Consider the following 20,125-nt stretch of genomic DNA (forward strand, 5'->3'; position numbering starts at 1 on the left):
ATACCCTCATCAGCACTGTCCAATAGAACTTTCTACTCTGATTCAATTCAGCCCTTGAAATATGGCTAGTGTGACTGAGGAACTGAATTTTTCATCGTATTTAATTTTAATTAATTGGCATTTAAATTGACATAACCAGGCGTGGCTACCAGTACTATATTGGACAGAGCAGTATTTAGCTGAAGACTCAGACTGGAGGTGGAAGCCAGGTCAGAGTTCATGGTCTGTGCAACTCTGGGCACTGCCTTTGGCGAGAAGAGTGGGGCCTCATGGAGGGGAGAGATAGGACACTCAGCATCCAGCTCCACAGAGAGGTGTACCTGGTTCCTGGGGTCAAAGTGCTTGCTCACACATGCATACACTCATGACTGTGTGTGAGCATATGGGGATGGTGTGCCTGAGGGCATCCACAGACGCCCTTGTGTGCAATCTAGGAGTTCCACACCTGTGTGCTGCAGAAGTTCACCCATGTAAATACATTGTGAGAACGCCCGGGTGCATGCAAGCCAGTGAGCGAGCGCCACTAGTCCAGCAGGTCTTGCAAGAAGGCCCACATGTACTGGTGCATTTCCTTAGGGTTGCTCTGGGGGATCCAGTGCCCCACGCCTGGCAGGATGTGGGCTTCCAGCCGGCCTGGCACAAAACGGCTGCTGATGGCCCCCACCAGCCCCTGCTCAAAATAGGGGTCCTTCTCCCCCCACAGCAGCAGGGTGGGTGTGGCCAGCTCCTGGGGCTCCAGGGGGAAGGTCCTGTGATCAAGACAGACAGACAAGCAGAAGGATAGCTGCCCCCACCCGCACCCCCAGAACTCTCCTGAGCTTCTGCCCTGGGTCTGGTCTTACCTGAAGAGGTTTCGGTAGTAGTTGAGGGGCCCAGTGAGGCCACCGGGCTGTGAGAAGCCATAAAGGAAGGCCTCGAGCTCGTTGGGGGTCAAGTGTGGGATGCCCCTCTTGTGGTGGGTGAGGGTGGTCTTCAGGATCTGAGCACACAGCAGGACGCTGCCTTCAGTCCCACCCACGACCCTCCACCCAGCCCTGGGCCTTCACCCTACTGCACCTGGAAGTCAGACATGGACAGCAATTTCTCGGGCAGCCAGGGAAGCTGGAACAGGAACATGTAGTTGGAACGGAAGAACTGGCCCATGTGGTGCAAAGAGTAGTCTGGGGGGCGGGGAAGGCAGACATGAGGCCTGGCTCTCGGGTGGCCCCGCACCTCTGCACTCTACCCATACCCAGGTCATGCACACAGATATGCCAACACTCAGGAATGCCACTGCTACCGGCCTGAGCCTGTGAGGACACTCGATGCTCCTCTTGGCCCAGGCACCAGCTTGCCTCTCTGACAAGTGGTCACTGTACCCACAGAATGGGGGCACTCTCCTCCACAGCTCCCAGGAGCCCCCACAGTCACTGGCGTGCTTCCCCCGCCCAGGCCTGGATGGATTTCCCCTGCTTCATTCAGCAAACACTTATTGAGCACCTACTGTGTACCAGGCCCTGTTCTAGACTCTGGAGACACAGCAGTGAATGGAACAGACAAAACTCCCTTGCCCTCAGGAAGCTGGAGACGGAGACAGAAAAGAAACAACAGCACCAAAAAAAAAAAAAAGAAAGAGAAAGAGAGATCATACAGCTATGACTACAACTCTGGGAAGTCAAATCAGGCGATGTGATGGACACTGGGTAGCCAGAGATGGCATCTCATGCTACTGTAGTTGCTTAGTTATCTATGTCTTCCCTGCCAGAAGAAAGCAAATTAACCTCTCTCTCCTCTGCTTCCCCATCTGGACCATGGGGATAATAACACTTTCATAGCTCAGGACACTTGTGTAGGTTACTCTATGCAGGCTCCTTGTCAAAGCAATTGTAACATGTAAGTGCTCACAAAAATGTGAGCACTGTATTGTCACTGATTGTGGATTGGGAGCACCACGGGGGAAGAGACCCAGGTTCACCGCTGTGTTCCCAGCCCCTGGAGTGTTGACTGGTGGACACAGAAGTGCCGGCACAGACACACACCCCTTCACACAGGCACATCCCAGCATCCCGGACTCCCCTACACACCTTGGTACACCGACATGGGGGCAGCGCTGACCACTGCCATCCGCTCCACCAGGGATGGGTAGTAGATGGAGAAATTCCAGGCTAGGAGTGCACCCCAGTCATGGGCCACAAGGATGCACTTGGAGTAACCTGGGGGGTCAGAGAAACTAGTGTAAGTGAGATGGCAGGTAGAGGTGAGGCGGGGGTGACGGCCACCAGGGCTGGGATGGGGGCACATCCCCACCCAGGCCCAGAATGACATCCTGGATGTCTGCCATCAGCAGGTCGATGGTGTAACAGTCCACATCCCTTGGTGCATCAGAGGAGCCGTATCCCCGCAGGTCCACAGCCACCACATGGAAGCGGCTCTGGAACTCCCGGAGCTGGTAGCGCCAGGAGAACCTGTCAGGTGGGCCAGGGAGGGAGGTTGAGTCAGGGTCCCCAGAATACACCTCTGCCCTACCTATGCCCAGCAGGGGCTCTGGGCCACCCCAACTTCCTGCCCTGAACTTCCCAGAAGGGAACCGCAGCAGGTGGGCTGCGCCCTGGATCCCAGGGCAGCCTCAACATGGATACTTCTTCATCCCATCCCTTCAGGGCCTCCTGTCCCCATCTGTCTTCGTGTAGACCCCTGTCCCCTAGCACCCTATATACTTTGCGCCCCCAGTCTGCCCAGCCCTTGTCCCTGCCTCTTTGGTGCCCTGGTGGTCCGGGCTTCACCTCCCCCTAGCCCTGTGGGTCCCTGGCCTCTGGGCCTCAGACATACCAGTTCTCCGGGAAGCCGTGCAGAAACAGCATGAGGGGCCCGTTGCCCCGTCCAGCGGAGACATAGTGCAGACGCAGGCCTGAACTCTGGGGGAGGGCACAGTCTGAGACTTGGGAATCTCCTCTTCCCCGGGCTTGAACACCCCTCTTCCCCCAGGCCATGTGCCCACCCAGACTTGTATTCAACCGTTTGCCACCCCCGCACCGGCCCCACACAGGCTCTTCGATCCTCGAAACCCCGGTGGCGCCCCCGCATGCTCACCCTGAGAGTCAGGAAGCAGTGCTCGCCCAGTGTGGGGTCGCTCAAGCAGGCGGGTGGGGTACGCCGGGGGCGCCCGCAGCAGCCGCGTCGGGGCCGGCACAGCACGTGCGTGAGGGCGATGCAGCCATAGACAGCTGCGGCCACCAGCGCCGCCGAGAACACGAGGCTCCACATTAAGGCACGAAGCAGCTTCAGAGTGAGGCGCGACGGCGCTAGCAGCGCCGTCACCACCAGCTCGGGCATGTCGTCGCGTCCTGGGACGACTGCGTTGCCGTCTGGGGTATGGGCGGGGGTCGCGGGCAGCAGCAGCGAGGCGGGATCCGGGCTGGGGACCCCGCCGCCTTTGGTCTGGGGCACCCCCGTGCCGTCGGGGCTTGAGGAACGCACCGAGAAGAAGAGGCGGGCGGCTCAGACCGAAACCGCCACCGCGCACGACTCACCTAAGGGCTAGGTAAACACCCGGGCGCGACAGTGACAGGGAGCAAGGCTTGAGGTGCGGGGGTGGAGCCTGCGAGGACCAGGCTCGGGTGGTTGGGGTGGAGCCTTGGGGAGAAGGGATGCTAGGGGCTAGGACTGTGGGCGGGACCTAGAAAGGCTTGGGCGGGGCTTAAGAAAGGGACGGGGCCTACTAGGACTCCCGAGTTGGGTGTGTGGGTGGGGTCTGAAGTCTAGAGGGAGCTCAGGTCCTGCACGAACGGGAGACAGGGGGGCGCAGTGGGTGAAATGGGCGGAGCCTAGAGCAAAGGGGCGGGGCAATGCAGGGTAGGTGCGGCCTACCAGCTGGAAAGGTGGGCCCAACTAGGCCTAGGAGCGTTGTATGGGTTAGGGGCGTGGCTTAGGAGGGTGGGAATGAGGGTGGAGCCTAGAGAAGGCGGGCCTAACGTTGGGAGAAAAAGGCCCGAGGCTGGGCCTGGATGACTTGGGTGCGAGAGCTGGACCAATGAGCAGCGAGTCGGCCTGGATAAGGGCCAATGAGACGGAGGGGTGGAGTCGGAACTAATATGGCGGGTCAGGTGGGCCCGGAAGCGGAAGGGGGCGGGGGGGACAGGCAGTGCCGTGCCTGGGGTTAGGAGGGAGGCGCGGGCGGTCGCCGCAGCCCAAGGAGGCCTCGGGAGCCCCTGTCGCCACCCCAACTCTGGCGGCTCCCCCCACTGGAGCGCGCGACCCTCCCCTCGGTCTGGCTCCGAGAGACCTGTTAGCACCTTCACCAGGCCCTGGTTCCAACGGTGGTCCAGCTTCCTCTACCCCACGCCGGCCTCCAGTTGGTCCAGCGGACGCGTCGGCCCGCCCCTGCACAGCTGTGATTGGACAATGGCGGTCATTGATGTTCTGGCGACAGGTCCCGCCCGGGACCCAATCCGCAGTTGTTGAGGTCGAGGCTCAGCCAGTGGCGACCAAAGAAGGCGGGGAGACCAACTCCTAGAGGGCAGGGCTCGCCCCGGCCGCCGGGGAACCGGGCTGGTCGAATCACTGGGGCTCTGGGCGAAAGAGGAAGCAGAGCGGGGCTGGGCGAGCAGAGTAGCTTCTTCCTCCTCCAGTTTCGCAACCTTCCTCCCAAGACCCTGAACATTTCAAGGTCGCTCATCATTTAACCCTTATAACAACCCTATTCAAGTGTAGGTACTATTATTACCTTCCTGTATTATAGACCAAGAGCCTGAAATTCGGCAAATGACTTAATGTCATTTGCCTAAAGCCTAACAGCTGGCTCAACAGCAATCCAGGAGTTGAGAAAAGCAGCAGTCTTCGGCTCCATCTTTCCTTCCGACCGGAGGCAGCCACTGGAACGATTTTCTCTTTCTTCTTTCGCACATTCAGCTAATCTCTAAATGTGTTTATGTGGCTATTTCTTGATTACCAGTTTGGGGCATTGACTATCTCATTGTCACCACCACTGCAGGAGCTGTATCCATGGTTACTTTTCCTATTGGTTTCCTCTAACTTTACCCCATTTTTATGACCTCCCATCTTCCCTTACACCTACCACTGTTAACCTTACCTTTGTATTTTCAAGGCTGCTAAACATTATACTTGTCCTGGGACCGTAAGTAAGTCCATAGGTCCCTATTTAAAGGGAAATAGTGGTTTATGTGGTTCTGCTTCATTAACAATGCATCTCAGAGCCGAAGAGACGTCTATATTGCACAAACGTTTGTTTGCCTTGCATTTATCACCTACCTTTTCTTGCATGATTAGCCTGTATCATGGCTTTGATTTCATTTACGTTTTCCATCAGATCAGTTCTCCAACCACTTGATGATCCCGGTATCCCTCCTGAGTCCTCTAACTTGGCTGCATTTACCAGCCATGGCTGGTGGGTGTCTGTGGACCTCCCTTCTTCTGCTGCAGAACACTGACTCCTACATTCCTGCTAATGCCCCACCCCCCGCCCAATCTCTACCCTTAAGCAAAAAGCAGTAGTCACAGGATAATTTTATATTCAGTACAAATGTTTATTTTTGCAATGAGAACTGCACAAAAAAAAAAAAAAAAACTTTAGTATATAAGTGAGAAGTCTACCAATTCCCTTCTACAAATGTCTAAGGTGTTTAATACAAGTCTCAGATTCACTGACATAATTATTGGCCAAGCGATCCGTGCATACAGTACAGTATGGGCTTGTACACACCTCTTACTCTTGTATAGAACTAAGATTTCTAGTACTGTGGGAGAGACTGGGAAATGGCCAGAGAAATTAAATAGTAGATCCAAGTTCTAATTACAAGCCAGTTAAGAGAAACACCCATCAGGGAGGTGTGGAAAGGGCCATAGCAGAATTAAATCTTTAGAAGGAAGGTGCAGACAAAACCATTTCTCAGGCGAAACAGTCAGACTTGGCCTGGGGAAGTTTCTGAACAAAACACGGAACAAAAATGAGGGAGTGGGATGAGATGGAAGAAACCCCAAGGAACCAAAATATAAGTCACACTTGAACCAGCACAGTGGTTTATGAGGAAGTGCTGTGGGAGGGAAAGGGGGGAGGATTGCGTAGCAGGAGCAGGGCAGGTCTCTGGCTGAATGCCTGAACTACATACACCATTAGCTGAGAGGTTTGGCAGATTCCAAACACAAGATACAGGGTCTTTCTGGTTGAAAAACAGAAAGTGGGATGTGGGTTAATAAACAGTGCTGGAAATGTTTCAATCACTTTGTGTCTTTGCATACGTATAAATCACATAGTTTCATCTTACATCCTGGGGGCCGCTCTTGCGTACTGCCTTTGCCCTGTGGCTGGGGCGTGTGTGTACAGGTGAGTACACAGGCAGACTGGCACGGTGTCCACCTGGCAGGCTTTCTCACGGAGGAATGGGTGCGTGTGCGTGCTTGGCGGGGGTGGGGGGCGAGGATCCTATTTTGGGGGATGTACACTTATCTAAGAATAACTGGTTAACCCTGAGCTTAAATGAAAGGAGTTCAGTAGAGGCAGGCAAGGTGGGAGAAGTGGCTCAAGTCCTCTGGCTGAGTGGGGGACCAGGATGGAGGAAGGGCAAAGGGGGAGAACACTGTCTGGAGTTTGACCAGGTTCTGCTGGAAGATGCCACCAACCTAGGCCAGGGTCCACAGGAAGAATGGGTACTTGGGCTCCCTGACACAGCTTTAGCTTATAGGGGTCAGCTCCTGCCCAGGGACAGTAGGGACAGGACACGTGGTCCCTGTCGGTAGATCCTGTACAGAGGTGGTGTGGGGGGCCCCTGGGCCTAGCCTAGGCAACAGGTGGTTCACAAAGAAATGTCAGGGAGACGCCAACATTAAAAAAGAGAGATGTGTTTATTCCATGATCAGTACAGACCAAATGCATATTCACCGTATGAAAGTCAAACCAGTCAGTGACTCCAGAGTTTGGCCAACACTGAGACACCAGCGTCATGGTGTAGAGTGGATTCTCATGGCACACGTAACCTCACCAAGGGCTCCAATTATAAAATTAAAAAAAAGCGGGGGAAGGGGCAGCCGGTTGGTAGGGCCAAGCGCCAGGCGGGGAGCTTCTGCCTCAGTCTGTGGCCTGTGGCCCCTGGCCCCTTGCGCCCACCACGTCCCCTGGCCCTTCCTCTCCTGGTAAAAAAAAAAAAAAAAAAAAACACAACAACAACAACAACTCAGAAACAGATTTGACATTAAAAAACAAACAAAGAAGCAGCCAACGAATGGCGGGGAGAAAAAAAAGGAAAAGAAAACGTGGCTTTCTGGTTTTATAATTAAAAATAGACTAGTAAAGTTTGAAACTGAGTAAAATATAGGCAGTTTTTTTGTGTGTTTTGTATGTTTTGTTTTGTTTTTTTTTTGTGGGTTTTTTTTTTTTTTTGAGTTTTTTTACACCAGTTTGGTGGAGTCACCAACAAACTTCAAACAAAGATATGCCAACTATGTTTCACTACACAGTACAGCCACGGTCACACACTACCCACAGCGCGGTGGCAGCCGCCGCTCAATGAGGAGACAATCACACCATTTCGGAGATAAGCAGTGCCATTGTGTCTGGAGGAGAAGAGAGAATTAAAAATAAAATAGAATCCAACAAAAAATATATATATAGAAAAAAAAAAAAAAACAGAACAGAAACACAGGTGGGAAGGAACTGACTTTGGTTGGTGGCCTCACTCGCCGGGCGAGGCCGGCCCACACACGCGCGTGTGACAGTCACCTCGCTCCAGATTGCCATGGACACACACACACCTCCACGGCACTATTCCCTTTTGCACAAGCGAACACTTACAGAGAGCGGCTCTCGATTAAAGGCTTGTGGGGGGAGAGGAAGGGAGGGGTGGGGTCTGTTCAAGGCAAAGTCAGTGCCAGCAAGGGGGTGGGCCAGCGCCCTCACCACCTCCAGCTCTTGCAGGCCTGCCCTGGTCTCCTGGGTGTGGGCAGGGGCAGCTGAAGTGTGGAGGACTCCTGGCGGGCAGGACGTCACAAACGTCACGTTCTTGGGGACAGTAAACCAGTCACGGTGGTGGCAGCAACGATGTCCTGTGTATACTGTGTAGACGTTTGGCAGAGAGAAGGGCCTCTGCCCCACACGCGGGGACTTGGGGCTTGGGTCTGGCTGGCACTTGCTCGTGGCGAGGCGTGCTCTGAGCCGACGTCCTGTGGGGGGATGGCGGGACGTCCGGCTGGCTGTAAGGCAGATAGGCTCTGCAGTCCTCAGCTGCCCATCAGGCCTGCCCCAGGCATAGCATGCAGGAGAGCCAGGCCCGGAGATACCCCCTTGCCACTGCTACTGCCTCCACTGCTGCCCCTAACACTATGGAGAGTCAACGTTTTGCCAGGAAATCAAAGTCAGAAGTCACCTAGGTGCTCTCAGAACAGATTTTCTTCAAATATTGACAATAGATCACTCTGGAAATTCATGTCAATGGTAGCTGCCATCTGGAGGAGAGAGGAGAGTGGGAGGAAGTGAAACTCGGTGTCCTGCCCTTGCTGTGGCTCCCAAACTCTCACCCCTGACCTCCAGCATGGGCTATTCCCTCAGGGCCGACACCCCAGAACCTCCCCTGCACTGGGCCAGAGCACCTCTGAGGCCCAGAGGCCAGCATGGCGCAGACAAGGAGGAGCTCTGCCCTGAGTCCCCACCCAATGGCTCTCTGCTTGCACCCCACCTCTCGGGGAGAGTGAGAACCTCCCTGCCCTCTCCAGGCTCAGGGTCCCCTTTCTCAACTCCTCCGGGGGTGGCTCTCCGCCCAGCAGCGCCCACCAGAGTCCCCCCGCTCACCGCTTCCCGGCGCCTCCGCTCCTGCTCCTGCTTTCGGGCCAGCTCCCTCTGCTGGTCCAGCATGGACTGGGGCTGGGAGCTCCGGGCCTGGGGGGCGGCGGCGGCGGCTACGGCCGCTGCCTGCTGCTGCTGCTGCTGCTGCTCCTGCCGCTGCTGCTGCTGCTGCTGCTCCTGGCGCCGGCGTGCCTCCTCGTGGGCTCGCCGGGCCTGCTCCAGCGCATCCTCATCCTCTCGGCTCCTGAGCAGAGCAGGGCTCCGTGTCACGTGGGGACGAGCGCCAGCCCTGGGAGCCCCACAACCTGCCCAGAGCCCACGCCCACCTCATGCGCTCCTGCCGGAGCCGCTCCTTCTCCTTCTCTGCGTGCTCAGCCTGCGCCTTCAGGGCCTTCTCGCGTTCCTCCTTCTCCCGGGCCGCCCGGCGGAACTGCTCGAAGCTGTCACTTGATGACTTGGCTGTGGAGGACGGGGTGGTGGGATGCTTCTGCACCAGGCTAGCCCAGGAGCCCATATTCTTGATTTTTAGGTCCTGCGAGGCAGAGAGACCAGGGGGCCAGTGAGGGACCCTGCTGCATCTGGACTCCTCCAGAGAGGCCCAAAGTCTGAGGACACACCTGCCAAGGCACCTCCCTGGGGTGGGGGTGAGGGGCACTCATGGGTCCACTGCTCCTACCTTTTTGGGTGCAACTGGCGTCTTCGGCTCCTGTTTCTGTTTGTCCTTGTCAGGGGCCCCCGGTGGGGGTGCATTCTGCTCAGGGGGCCGAATCACAGGCCTCCCGACATCCACGGGCTTCATCTCAGGCCCTGAAACACAAATAGTCCATGGGCCTGGGCCCAACCCACCTCAGTGGGGCACGGTTGACCGGCCCACAGGAAGCTCACATCCAGTGCAGGCCTGGGGGCCTCAACCTCAGCTGGGGTTGGAGAGGGCACTCACGCTGGGGCAGGTGGACGGGGGCCTTGATGCTCTCTGGGTGCTTGGGGGGTTCCGGCCGCAGTGAGGGGCTGAAAGGCTCACTGCGGATGATGGGTGAGTGGATCTTCTCCTCCTTCACCACCACCAGGGGCTGGGGCTGGACCACGGAGGCTGCACGTAGCTCCTGGGACGGCACAGGCATGGCAGCTGGTGAGGTGGATGGGCGCCCCTGGCCCCGGCCTGAGCCCATCCCTGGGGGCTGTGGCCCAGCCCTGCCCTTTACCTGCTTCTTAGGCTGGACGTTTTGCTGGGGTGGCGACTGGTGGGTCAGACTCTGGAACTGTGGCATCTGGGGGGAATGTATCATAAGCGGGGAGGGGGCTTCACGGAGGTGACCTAGGAGAAGGGACAAGGAGCTTATCAGCATGTCTGGTATGGAGGCCGTGGGCCCTGGGCCCAGCCAGGCCCTCCCAACCCAAGGGAAGCCCCACAACGGCTCAGCCCCCTTGCACGTCAGGCCCTGTGCTCAGTGTGCAGCAAGGCTTTGTGGAGCCATGAGTGCAATCCTGGTGTTTGATACCACTGTGTGCCAGAAAAAAAAGTTTCCATTAGGAAACTTTAGGAAGTGCGGATACATCTGGTCCCAGGTGGGGTCTGAGCTTGAGTATCTTTTAAAAGCTCTCCAGGTGGTCCTATGGTATGGCCTGGGTCAAATACAAGGGATGTCAATAACCCCACAGAGCAGGCAGCCTGGGCTTCCGGCTGTCCCCATGTGGCTAGGCCGGTCTGCCTGGACAGCTGCTTCGGGCCTAAGGCCAGATCCCCAGGAACCTCCCCAATACAACTCAACCTGCAAGGCCCACACAATGGGAAGAAGCCTGGACCTGGCCTACACCACAGCAGAACTGGCAGAACAGGTGTTGGGCTCATGGTTCTTGTAGAAAGTGGGCCAGCCCACCCACCTTCATCCAACCAAAGGCTGGGGGCACCCAGGCAGCCTTGGCCTGGGCCTGCCAGCAATCTGCAAACACACAACTGCAACAGCCTCCTGTCTGGGTGGCTCCCTTGGGAGCACCTGCTGAGGCTGACCTGGGCAATGGCAGGCTCTCAGGCCTATGACTTGCAGAAATCTCTTGTCTACTGGAGGCTTCATCCAGCAGCAACTAGAGGGGAGCCCAGTAGCTCAGGGGGCGGTGCCTTCAAGTTGGCCTGGTGCCCAGGGATGCTTGCCAAACCTCCCTGGACTCCAACAACTTGGTCTTTGACCCAAAGCCCCCAGCTATGCTCCAACACACGTCACTCCCTGTGACTCATTCCAGGCCACAGAAACTCAGGGGGAGATGGGTCCAGAGACTCTAAGCACAGATAGCCAGAGGGGACCTGCCCTGCCCCACCACAAGTGCTGACTCTTCCGAAGGCGTCTCATCACCTGCCCACTACTGGTCTCCACAAGGAAACCCAGCCTTGCTTGAGGGTGGAAAACAGGCACAGTTGCAGAGCTGCTGGGACCACCACTAGTCTTTCCCAGGGAGGACAGCCAGCTGTTCTCAACTCAGGGTACACAGTGATCCACTTGGCACCTGGCAGCTTTTGCTGGGTTTAGGAGCAGTCACAGCCTAAAGTCAACAGCTTTATTCAATTTGTAGGCGGCACTCATGGGACACCCCCCACCACCACCACCAAGCCAGGCTGCATGGTCTACATGCCAAGTCCAGGAACGTCAACGTGTCACCACAACATGCGGCATCTACTAAAACACTGCCCCACCGTGGTCAGCCAAAACATTTTGGTCAGAGACACCTAGAAAACAAGTGCCCAGGAAAGGCAAGAGGACATGGCCTGCCCAATGCTGTTGACTGGAAAATGGCAGCCTAGATCAGGCTGGAGACTGGGAGCAGGAGACAGCAATGATTCCTGGGTGAGTCGTGAGCTACCTGAGAGCTTCAGCCTAATTCTCCCTCCCGGTTCCACCAGGGGGGCCTCCTGACACCAAAAGCAGACCATCTGTTTCCATAGGTTCCCAAACAGACCACACTGCCCAGACCTGCTCTTGGCTCTGCCTGGACCTCACACCCCACTGTTTGTTAAGCTAACTCCTGCTCATCCTCTGGTCACCTCCTCCAAGAAGCCTGCCCCAATCCCCAGAGGCAGAGCAGGTGCCTCCCCTGGGCTTCTGGCCTCCTCACCTAGCAGGAATCACAATGCACTGTTAACACTCTTGACTGTGAGTTCCAAGAAAATGGCCCACTGGGGCCTTAATCTGTCATCTCGGCTTGCAAGCAAGATGGACACCTGATTAAAACACTGCATCAAGTATCATCGCCTCCTTTCAGCTGCCTCTCTCCAACCAACCCAGAGCCTTCGAGGCTCAGCTTTGAGCCCATCTCAGCCTGCAGCACAAACTGACCCATCTGGCTTCTTGAGGACAAAACTCTGGGCCTAGCGCCAGCCTCCCCAGAACCCAGGGGCAGGACGGTAGTGCTGGTGGGGGGACACTTACCAGTTGAGTAGGGGTCTGACTTGTGGTGCCGGGGCGAAGGGTGATGCTGGATGACTTGTTGAGGCTTGGCGGGCTGAGGCGGGGGTGGCTGCTGGCCCGTGGGTGGGTGGGGGGGCTGCTGGCCTGGGGGCGGCGGGGGTTGCTGGATATGGGTGGGGAACTGCATGGGTTGCATATGCACGGGCCGTGGTGGGGGCTGGTGCTGCTGCTGGGGTGGCGGCTGTGGCTGGGGTGGTGGTGGAGGTGGCTGCTGCTGCTGCTGTAGCTGCTGCTGCACTGAGGGGTGGGGAGGCGGGGGCAGAGGAGGCGGGGGCTGGGACTGCACCTTCACGGAAGGGAGTAGTGGTGTGGGGGGCTGCACCTTCTGCAGCTGCTGCAAATAGAGCTGCATCTGCATGGAGGTGAGGGGTGGGGCAGGCGGATCTTCATCCTCCTGCAGCAGCACTTGGGGGGGCTGAGCCATGGGGGGCTGAGGGAGTAGGGGAGGCTGGGCCAGGGCGGGTGATACGGCTGGGGGACGGGCAGCCTTGGGGGGGAGGGCGGCAGCTCGGTTACTGGGCCGTGATGGCTGTTGAGGCAGCGCGTTGTGCAAAGCTGGAAGGACACAGTAGCAGGGTGGTAAGGCTCACACACCCCGTGGCCCCCGGTCCAGCCTTTCTCCTCCATCCTGACCTCCTACTTGTCTCCCTCCAACTGGCAACCTCTCCACCATCCTTGGCTTCCCAAAAACTCCAGAATAAGGACAGCGTCCAGGGAGGTCTACAGGATCAGGCCCCTCACCAGCATCATCCTGCCCCATGCTCCAAGCCCCCAACTCTCCTCCCTTCCCTTCCCTCCAACTGCTCCACTTGCCCTTCAGGTCTCAGAGCAAGTCTTTCCTGATTCTCACAGGTATGTCCGCTCTCGGATGAGGGTGTGTGCCCTCCCAAACCCCCATCCCTGACTGGGAGCTACGGAGGGTCACATATTTTTCCATCTCACACCACGCCCGGCCCAGCAGAAGATCTGCATCAGTGTCTTCTGTACCCAAAACACTCTCTCTCTGTGCAAGGCCTGTTCTGGGGCCTCTCGTGTAATTTCCATAATGGCCCCGAGAAACTGCTAACCTCCCCTTAGAGACAACTGAGGTTAAGAGGGGTTCTGCAGGTTGCCCAGAGTGCCCTGTCACTGTGGTAAGACCAGGGTGGGAAGGGGACCTCCCCACACTGTTGCGGGTGTGGTTGCAGCTCACCTGGAGGAGAGACCACCGAGTGCTGGTTGAGATGAGGCGGAGTGCTGTGCTCGGGAGGCTGGGGCAGGTGAGGGGGCAGCTCGGGCTGCGGCAGGTGCAGGATGGGCTGGGTGAAGTGGCCAATGGGGTCGAAGACACTGCCTGGGAGTTGGGGTTCCAGGACGGGCACCTGGGTGGCGATGAAGGGCGGAGGCGAGGACTTCATCGCAGGGGCTGCCTGCTGTGGCATGGAGGGCGGAGGGGGTGGGGGCGGGGGCTGCTGCTGTGGAGGTGGAGGCGGTGGGGGCTGCTGGGGAGGCGGTGGGGGCTGCTGGGGCACGGGGGCCGGGGCCTGCTGCATCTGCTGATGGTGGTGGTGATGGTGCTGCAGACAGACAGACAGACAGGCTGATGTCAGGCAGGCCAAACCCGTCTGGGTCAGACACAGGGTCCCTCCAGGGTCCAAAAAGGCAGGTGGCCACTGCTCACCTGCTAAAGGACACCCCCGACACCACATACCTTCTTCTGCTCCCTCCCGGGGTGCCCCTTCTTTTTTGACTTCGGAGCCATCTCTGTGGAGGAAAAGAGAAGGTGGTGAGCCTACGGGGGAGAAGACTGGGAGCTGGCCTTGAACGCAGAGCAAGGAGAAAACAGAGGATGAGTTCAGGAGAAGGGCCGGTGACAGTGAGAGGGAGGGTGGCTGGGTTCTGTCTGGGATGGAAGTTGGTCACAGGGGAGGGAAAGACATGTGGGGTGCCACCTACCCATTTGCCTGTTGCTTTTTCCTAGCGGGGACCATGCCTGAAAAGCTGCCTGCCAAGCTCCAGACCACCAGCTCCATTAAAAGATGACACCCGAATGCACTGGGAACTGAGCTACGAGAAACCTCCTTGCCCAACGTCTCCTCCAATTTGCTGGTCAGAGGCCTCTACAGTGACCTGAGCATCTGCACCCCAACCTGCTTTGCCTTGGAACAACCATGGTGTTTGAAATGATCTTGTCTGAGGCTCAGAGACGTTAAGGGACTTGCTCCGGTCACACAGCTAAAAAGTAACAACTCGGTGGCCTCCAACTGCATTGCCCTCTGCGGCTCGCTCCTTCCCATCCTCCCAGAGGAAACAGAGATGCGTGAGTTGGGGTGAGAAAGACCACTGGTGCCAGCATGGGCCAAGGCCTGGCCACGGAGCCATGGGACAGGTGAGGAGAGTGCTGACAAGTGGGAAGTGCTGACAAGCATGAGCACTTCGTGGAGGAAGAGAAGCAAGCCAGCCAGCCAGCCTCCCTGGACGACCCAGGAGCCAGTGGGGGAGGTACTCAATGCCATTGCCAGCAGAGGAGAAGGTCACTGGCCAGACTCCCCTTCCTCTCAGGAGACCGGCCTCAGAGAAGTCCCTGTGTTGGGATACAGCCAATGTGCTGCAGGGAGAAAGCAGTATGTGTCCCGGTTTCTCAGGAGCCAATGGCTTATTGCCACCACTGTGTGGATAAATCTGGGGTGTGCCTGTCTCTGTGAGGAGTGTGCAAGAGCCAGCATGACTCCCTCTGCCCCCACTCTAGAAGCTTATGCTAAGGAACTTTTGCCAGCTGGATGCCCCTTGCCAAACACTGCTGGGTGTAAACCTCAGAGGAGAGAAAGCCCAGCCAATGCTCAAGGGCTAGGAAATGAAGTCACCAACCACCAGGTGGGAGGTGGGACCTATGGTGCCTTTCGGATTCCTGTCACTGAGAGGCACCTCATGGCTTTCTTTGCCTGGCATCTCCTGAGCTCCTTGCCAGGGTGCTGGCTCTTGCTGCTGGTGTTGGAGGACACATGCTTTTGCCCAAAGCGGGGCTAGCTCCACTGGTAGCTGCTTCATGGAGGGCCGTGCTAAATTTCTGTGAGGTGCACAGCCTTGGTGCGATGTGTCACCAAAAGGGATGAGAAGGGACTTTGTGCCCTGCAAGAGCTCACCATTCCATGCAAGTGATAAGACAGTGACACAAAACTCAGCAGCTACAGACATGTCTCATACAAATGGCAGCGACTAGGGACACCTGGGACACAGGAACTGTAGGCCCAGCCCCAAACCCAGACACGAGAGATGCCAGGATACAGGGCTCAGGACTCTTTGGGTCACATACAAAAGCTGGTGAGGACACTCTTGAGGGTCACACATACAAAAGGGAGCCATCTGGGTGATTTGCAGGATCAGGCCACAGGGTATCTGGCAGCCGCAGGATGGAGGTGGAGAGGCTGGAGGCCCAGGACCAAGCGGACCCTACACACACAGGGATAAAGCACGGTACACAGAGGCTGCTGACCCAAGGGAGTGGGAGAAAGAGGCCGGGGCATTCCTCCAGGCTGGGCTCCTCTTCCAGCATGGATTCTAGTAACAGAAACTGCAGCTCAAGGGAGGCTGGGGGCAGCTGCTTGCAGGCTGGCATGCCTTTGGAGGGAGGGGACCAATGGGTCAAGTCTGACCAGGAGAAGCCACTGTGTCATGGGGAGAAGGCTGGGCAGGGTAGGGGTGGCCTGTCATCTCATGGCCTTGGGGGGAAACACTTTTTTCCATCACAAAAGAGGGACAGTGGCTCTGAACCCTCACCACCTCCCTGCAGCCATGAGCAGAGAGGCCCACCTGGGAACTAGAGGGGAAGAAGTGCAATGGGGCCCTTAAGGATCCAGGGAGTGGCTTTCAGCTGCCTTAGAAAGGTCACTGGGAGTACCATCCCAGGGCTCCACAGAAGTGCTGGGAGGGGCAGGTCTAGAGTGGGAGAGAAGGTGGGAGGTGTGCAGACCACCAGGACCAGAGGACTAAAGGGGCCAGCAGTGGGGACCAAGGGGCGCTGGAGCCTGTTTGGGACAGCCACATCTGGCTCACGTGTCCTGAGCCTCATGTTGGAGTTACTGGTAGGAAGACAAGACAGGAAGTGCACAACTTCACAACACACCAGCCCCAAGACACCCCCACACAAAACTCTCTAGAAAGGGTTACATGAAGATGGCCTCAAGTACTGTGTGATCTTTATTCCATAAAAATCTTGAACTCAACACAAGTTTCATCTTTACATAGGATGGTAATTGTACAAAGAATTAAAACGTTTTTGTAAAATCTGATTAAAACACTGATTCCTCCCCACTCCCCCACAACTCAAGGGAAGGAGACAGGATAGAAGGTAAGGGCAGAGGTGCGTAGCCCCTCAATTGAACCGGCTGGGAGCCTTAGCACCAGCAGATGCCCAGGCCTCCCACCCCTCCTACAGCGACTCCTCAGGCCCGGATGGCACCTCCCACTGTCCGCATGCTGGAGGCTGCCGACAAGGAGTGAGTGGGCTTCTGCTCTCTCTGCTCTGTTCCTGGGGCACTGGGCATAGGTGACAGCTTGAATCTAAAGATCAGGTTCTCTGTCAGACGGAAGCCCCATGGGCAAGAAGGACGGAATCCCTGGACAGCGAGGGTGCAAGGACCACGCAGGAGAGCTGGCCCGTGGCTACAGTCCATGTGCACACGAGTGGGAAGGAGGGGGGGGGAGGCAGACAGGCCGACGCTGTGGGAATCTAGCCTGCCTTTTGTTCTAAGACAGCAGAATCTTCCCAGAAAGACAATGCCAGCGGCTTCCCAACTGTCCTGTGGGAATCTCCAGGCATGAAGCTCCCTGACCCTAGCCAGGCTGAGTTGTACTGGGAACACATCAGGAACCGGCCAAAGGGCAGCTCAAAATAGTCTGTTTGGCAAATGAGCTCGACTGGAAGCTGAGCGGCTACAGGATCAGGGAGCAGCCTAGGAACTCCCAAGTATCACTGCAGGGCCCTGGAGGCTCTGGGGAGGCTGAACCTGGAACCCAAGGCCAAGGCCAGTCTGGGGCAGTTAGAGCTGCTTGGGCCCAAGGCCCCAAGGAGCTGGGGAGGGGTGCCAGGGTTTCCACACAGGCGGTGGCCAACTGCACCTTCTCAAGCCTGCTTCCAGCTCCAGCAGAAGGCAGACTCCAAGATGCCAGGAGATGGTTAGGCCTTGAAGTACACACAAACTATATATAAAACAAAAAAAGCTCTCTGAAATGCAGATGCTATTCCTTAGGGAACTTTTCACGTCAGGCAGTTTTCTGTTGAGATGCTGGATTCATGACCAAAAAAGGGCCGACATTTATTTTTAGAACAAAAAAAAGCCTATTCAGTGCCTCTCAGAGGGCTTGGATTATGTGGCCACCCTGACCTGCCCCATCCCCAGCAGCTGTCATTATTCTAGGGAACTGAAGACTAGGAGACTACTTGCATGTGCATGGAACAGGGCCCGAAGGCTCTGATGCCCTCACAATTGACTGGTCCAGTGCTCTGGGTTTCAAGAACCCTTTCTTGCCACTAGCCCAGATCCCAACCCCCACCAAAGGAAAGGATGATGGGCTAGAGGAGCCAGGTCAACTGGCTGCATGGCAACTCCTCCCCAGACGCCCCTCACTAATGGCCTGCCTGGCAGCTCCTGCAGCCTACTTCTAGGTACCTGGGAAGGGAGGGATGGGGAGGCAGCTTAGGAAGTACTTTCCCTGTGTGACTTTAGGAGAAGAGGCCAAAGAAGTTGGGAAAATGCCCAACAGAAACAGTGGGAACAATGAAAACAGGAGCACTCCAGGGGGCTGTGAATCAGCTGTGGCTGGTGACAGCCTCTGGCTAATGGAGCCTTATAGGTCACCAGAGAGAAGGCATGCTGAGGGACAGCCCCAGTGAGCCTTTGGGCCCAGCTGGCCTCACCTCTAAAGCCCCATTCCTCACTTGGGGAAGCTCTAGATGTTAGTGTTCTTCCTTAGGGTGAATGAGATCTTCCCTGGGCTAATGTCATTGCAAGATCCAGGAGGGAAGCAGTTAGGATCCAGAGTCCCCAAAAGAGGGAGGGATGAGGAGAGAAAACATATTTGTGTTGGGGCCTTGCACACGGAGCAGCACCACATGTATGCGTGTGCAGGGGGGGACTGTCGTCACGCTCTGGGAGATGCCACCCACCCAGAGGACCCCAGACGACCAGGGAGGCGGGGCAGGACAGCCAGGCAGTCTTTACACAGGAGGCCCGGGCGGGCAGCCAGGCAGGCAGCCTTCCCGGAGGCGGGACTAGGCGTGAGCTGCTGGACATGACTAATCCACCCTAGGGGACAGGCCCAGGGCTCTGAGGAATTCCATAACTTGATGGAGTCCTGTCCCTTTCACGGAAGAAAATGGACTTAAGCTATAGCTTGCTGGGAAGGAATCTGGAACTGAAGACCGTTTTATTAAGAGTCCGTGTCCAATGATTAGGCAGGACCTACATAGAGGGAGAGAGAAACCAGTGTGAGAGAAATGGTGTGGAATGTACCGTTCAAGTCATAAGAACAGAAGAACCGCAGACCAAGCCAGCCTCCTGTGCCCTGCTTGCTGTCAGGGCACGAGAGAATAGCGCCGCAGACTAGGAGTTCCACCCCCTGCCTGGCCAGCTGCAGGTGGGGACAGACCCACCTTTCCCTTAGAAGGGCCTCGGATCTGGCACACATGGATGTCTCCAGAACCGCCTGAGCCTGTTTATGCTTCTAGACAGAACTGCTTCCAGTAACATGTTCCATATGCGCCAAGTGCATGCTGGTGTTCCCTTTACTGGTCTTTGCATCTGAGAGGCTACCCTGCCTGTCCTCCTTGCCATCACTTCTGAAGACCAGCCTGGTGTGCCATGCACATTAGGCGCCCACTGATTCTGATCTTATCCTCCAGGGTCTGCTTTTCTGCATCTGTCTATCTCAAGGAGGTGACGCTGACCCATCCTCAGGGCTTGGGTGGAGGTAGGAAAAGCCCCTAAGAAAGGAGATCTGGAGTGCAGGACCTCTAGCTAACAGCCTCACCTCTGCATTCCTATAAACCGCAAGAAACAAACCAAAAAAAATTATAAAAAGAGGAGCCAGTTACATACACTGTTGAGGAGGAGAACAAATAAAAAATAAAAACAGGTTGAGGAAGAAAATGTCCTTTCTTTTTCCCAGGCATCGAATGCAGCTCCCCTTGACCGGGGAGGGGGTGTGGGGCTCGTTCCCACCCATATAGCAGAGCAAATGCTTCTGTTAGAGTCACAGATGCAACCAACACTGCACTCCCATGGTCCCCAAGTGCGCATGTGGGAAAAACCCGCCCACCGGCCGGTCTCCCATTCAAGGCACATTCCACAAAGCTCACCCTTGCCCATGAAGCCCTAAAATCCGTCCCTGCGCGTGTGTGGGAGTGTGAGGGTCACCTGGCAGTGCAGGCAGACTGGCTATAGCCCCGTCCTCCAGATCTCTTCCTACCCCCACCCACCCACACCAGGGGACTTACCCCCTCCCCAAGAGCGTGCGTCACACCCTTGGAGCGGGCAGCAGCAGGCCCCAAGATGGGACTGGAACTGAGTCCTTCCAAGACCCCAGGGGGTCGGAAGCTGAGGCTGGTTGTCTGGGAAGAATGCCCCATGGCCTCTGTCTGCACTTTCCAGCTCAAATCTTTCCAAAACATCAAGCATTCCTTTTCCCCCTGGAGCTATTAAGAAACACCCACATGCTCCGATCCTGGGAAAAGGAAACCAGGAGACTAAAATAGCTGGAGTGTGCTCCCTCTGCAACAAAAAGACCAAAACCAAGTCCAAGAGAATTCCCTGAACTCCTGTCCCAGCCCAGGCCAGGGGTGCTCCTGAGAGGGACAGGAACTGTGTGGCCGCCCCACCCATAAAGATCTGTGGGTGGCATTTGGGAAGAGCCAGACATC

The 20,125-nt window shown here is 56.7% G+C and overlaps 2 protein-coding genes across 9 annotated transcripts in view; both read right to left on the bottom strand.

Annotated features, from left to right (window-relative positions):
• Window positions 1-83: 83 nt before the first annotated feature.
• On the bottom strand, window positions 84-4,313 carry EPHX3 (epoxide hydrolase 3). Its single transcript, XM_082457770.1, has 7 exons — window positions 3,070-4,313; window positions 2,809-2,894; window positions 2,287-2,444; window positions 2,064-2,192; window positions 1,057-1,160; window positions 843-979; window positions 84-749 (listed from the first exon to the last, which is right to left on the bottom strand). The coding sequence occupies exons 1-7, from the start codon at window positions 3,310-3,312 to the stop codon at window positions 524-526; spliced, it is 1,083 nt and encodes a 360-aa protein (XP_082313896.1). The 5' UTR covers window positions 3,313-4,313; the 3' UTR covers window positions 84-523.
• Window positions 4,314-6,818: 2,505 nt separating this feature from the next.
• Window positions 6,819-20,125, bottom strand: part of BRD4 (bromodomain containing 4) — an 81,496-nt gene continuing 68,189 nt past the window's right edge. For 5 of the 8 annotated variants that reach the window (XM_082457635.1, XM_082457636.1, XM_082457637.1 and 2 more), the window contains 8 exons: window positions 13,919-13,971; window positions 13,421-13,784; window positions 12,190-12,783; window positions 9,711-10,085; window positions 9,447-9,577; window positions 9,097-9,302; window positions 8,777-9,014; window positions 6,819-8,433 (listed from right to left, as the gene is read on the bottom strand). In XM_082457635.1, coding sequence (XP_082313761.1) covers window positions 8,365-8,433; window positions 8,777-9,014; window positions 9,097-9,302; window positions 9,447-9,577; window positions 9,711-10,085; window positions 12,190-12,783; window positions 13,421-13,784; window positions 13,919-13,971 — 2,030 coding nt within the window. In that variant the 3' untranslated portion in view covers window positions 6,819-8,364. The remainder of the gene's footprint in view (window positions 8,434-8,776; window positions 9,015-9,096; window positions 9,303-9,446; window positions 9,578-9,710; window positions 10,086-12,189; window positions 12,784-13,420; window positions 13,785-13,918; window positions 13,972-20,125) is intronic. The other 3 variants (XM_082457638.1, XM_082457639.1, XM_082457642.1) reach the window with 2 other exon arrangements.

Source organism: Balaenoptera physalus, assembly GCF_965194825.1.
Source record: "Balaenoptera physalus genome assembly, chromosome: 3".
Classification (NCBI taxonomy): Eukaryota; Metazoa; Chordata; class Mammalia; order Artiodactyla; family Balaenopteridae; genus Balaenoptera; species Balaenoptera physalus.

Bases quoted from the DNA above. Each gene is read 5' to 3' on its own strand.
- EPHX3 (XM_082457770.1), bottom strand. From the start codon at position 3,312: ATGCCCGAGCTGGTGGTGACGGCGCTGCTAGCGCCGTCGCGCCTCACT. The intron at 2,193-2,286 runs GTGGGGATGTGC...CTGACCCCCCAG, and splicing joins GGATGTCATTCTGGGCCTGG to GTTACTCCAAGTGCATCCTT. The intron at 750-842 runs GTAAGACCAGAC...TCTTGATCACAG, and splicing joins TACTACCGAAACCTCTTCAG to GACCTTCCCCCTGGAGCCCC.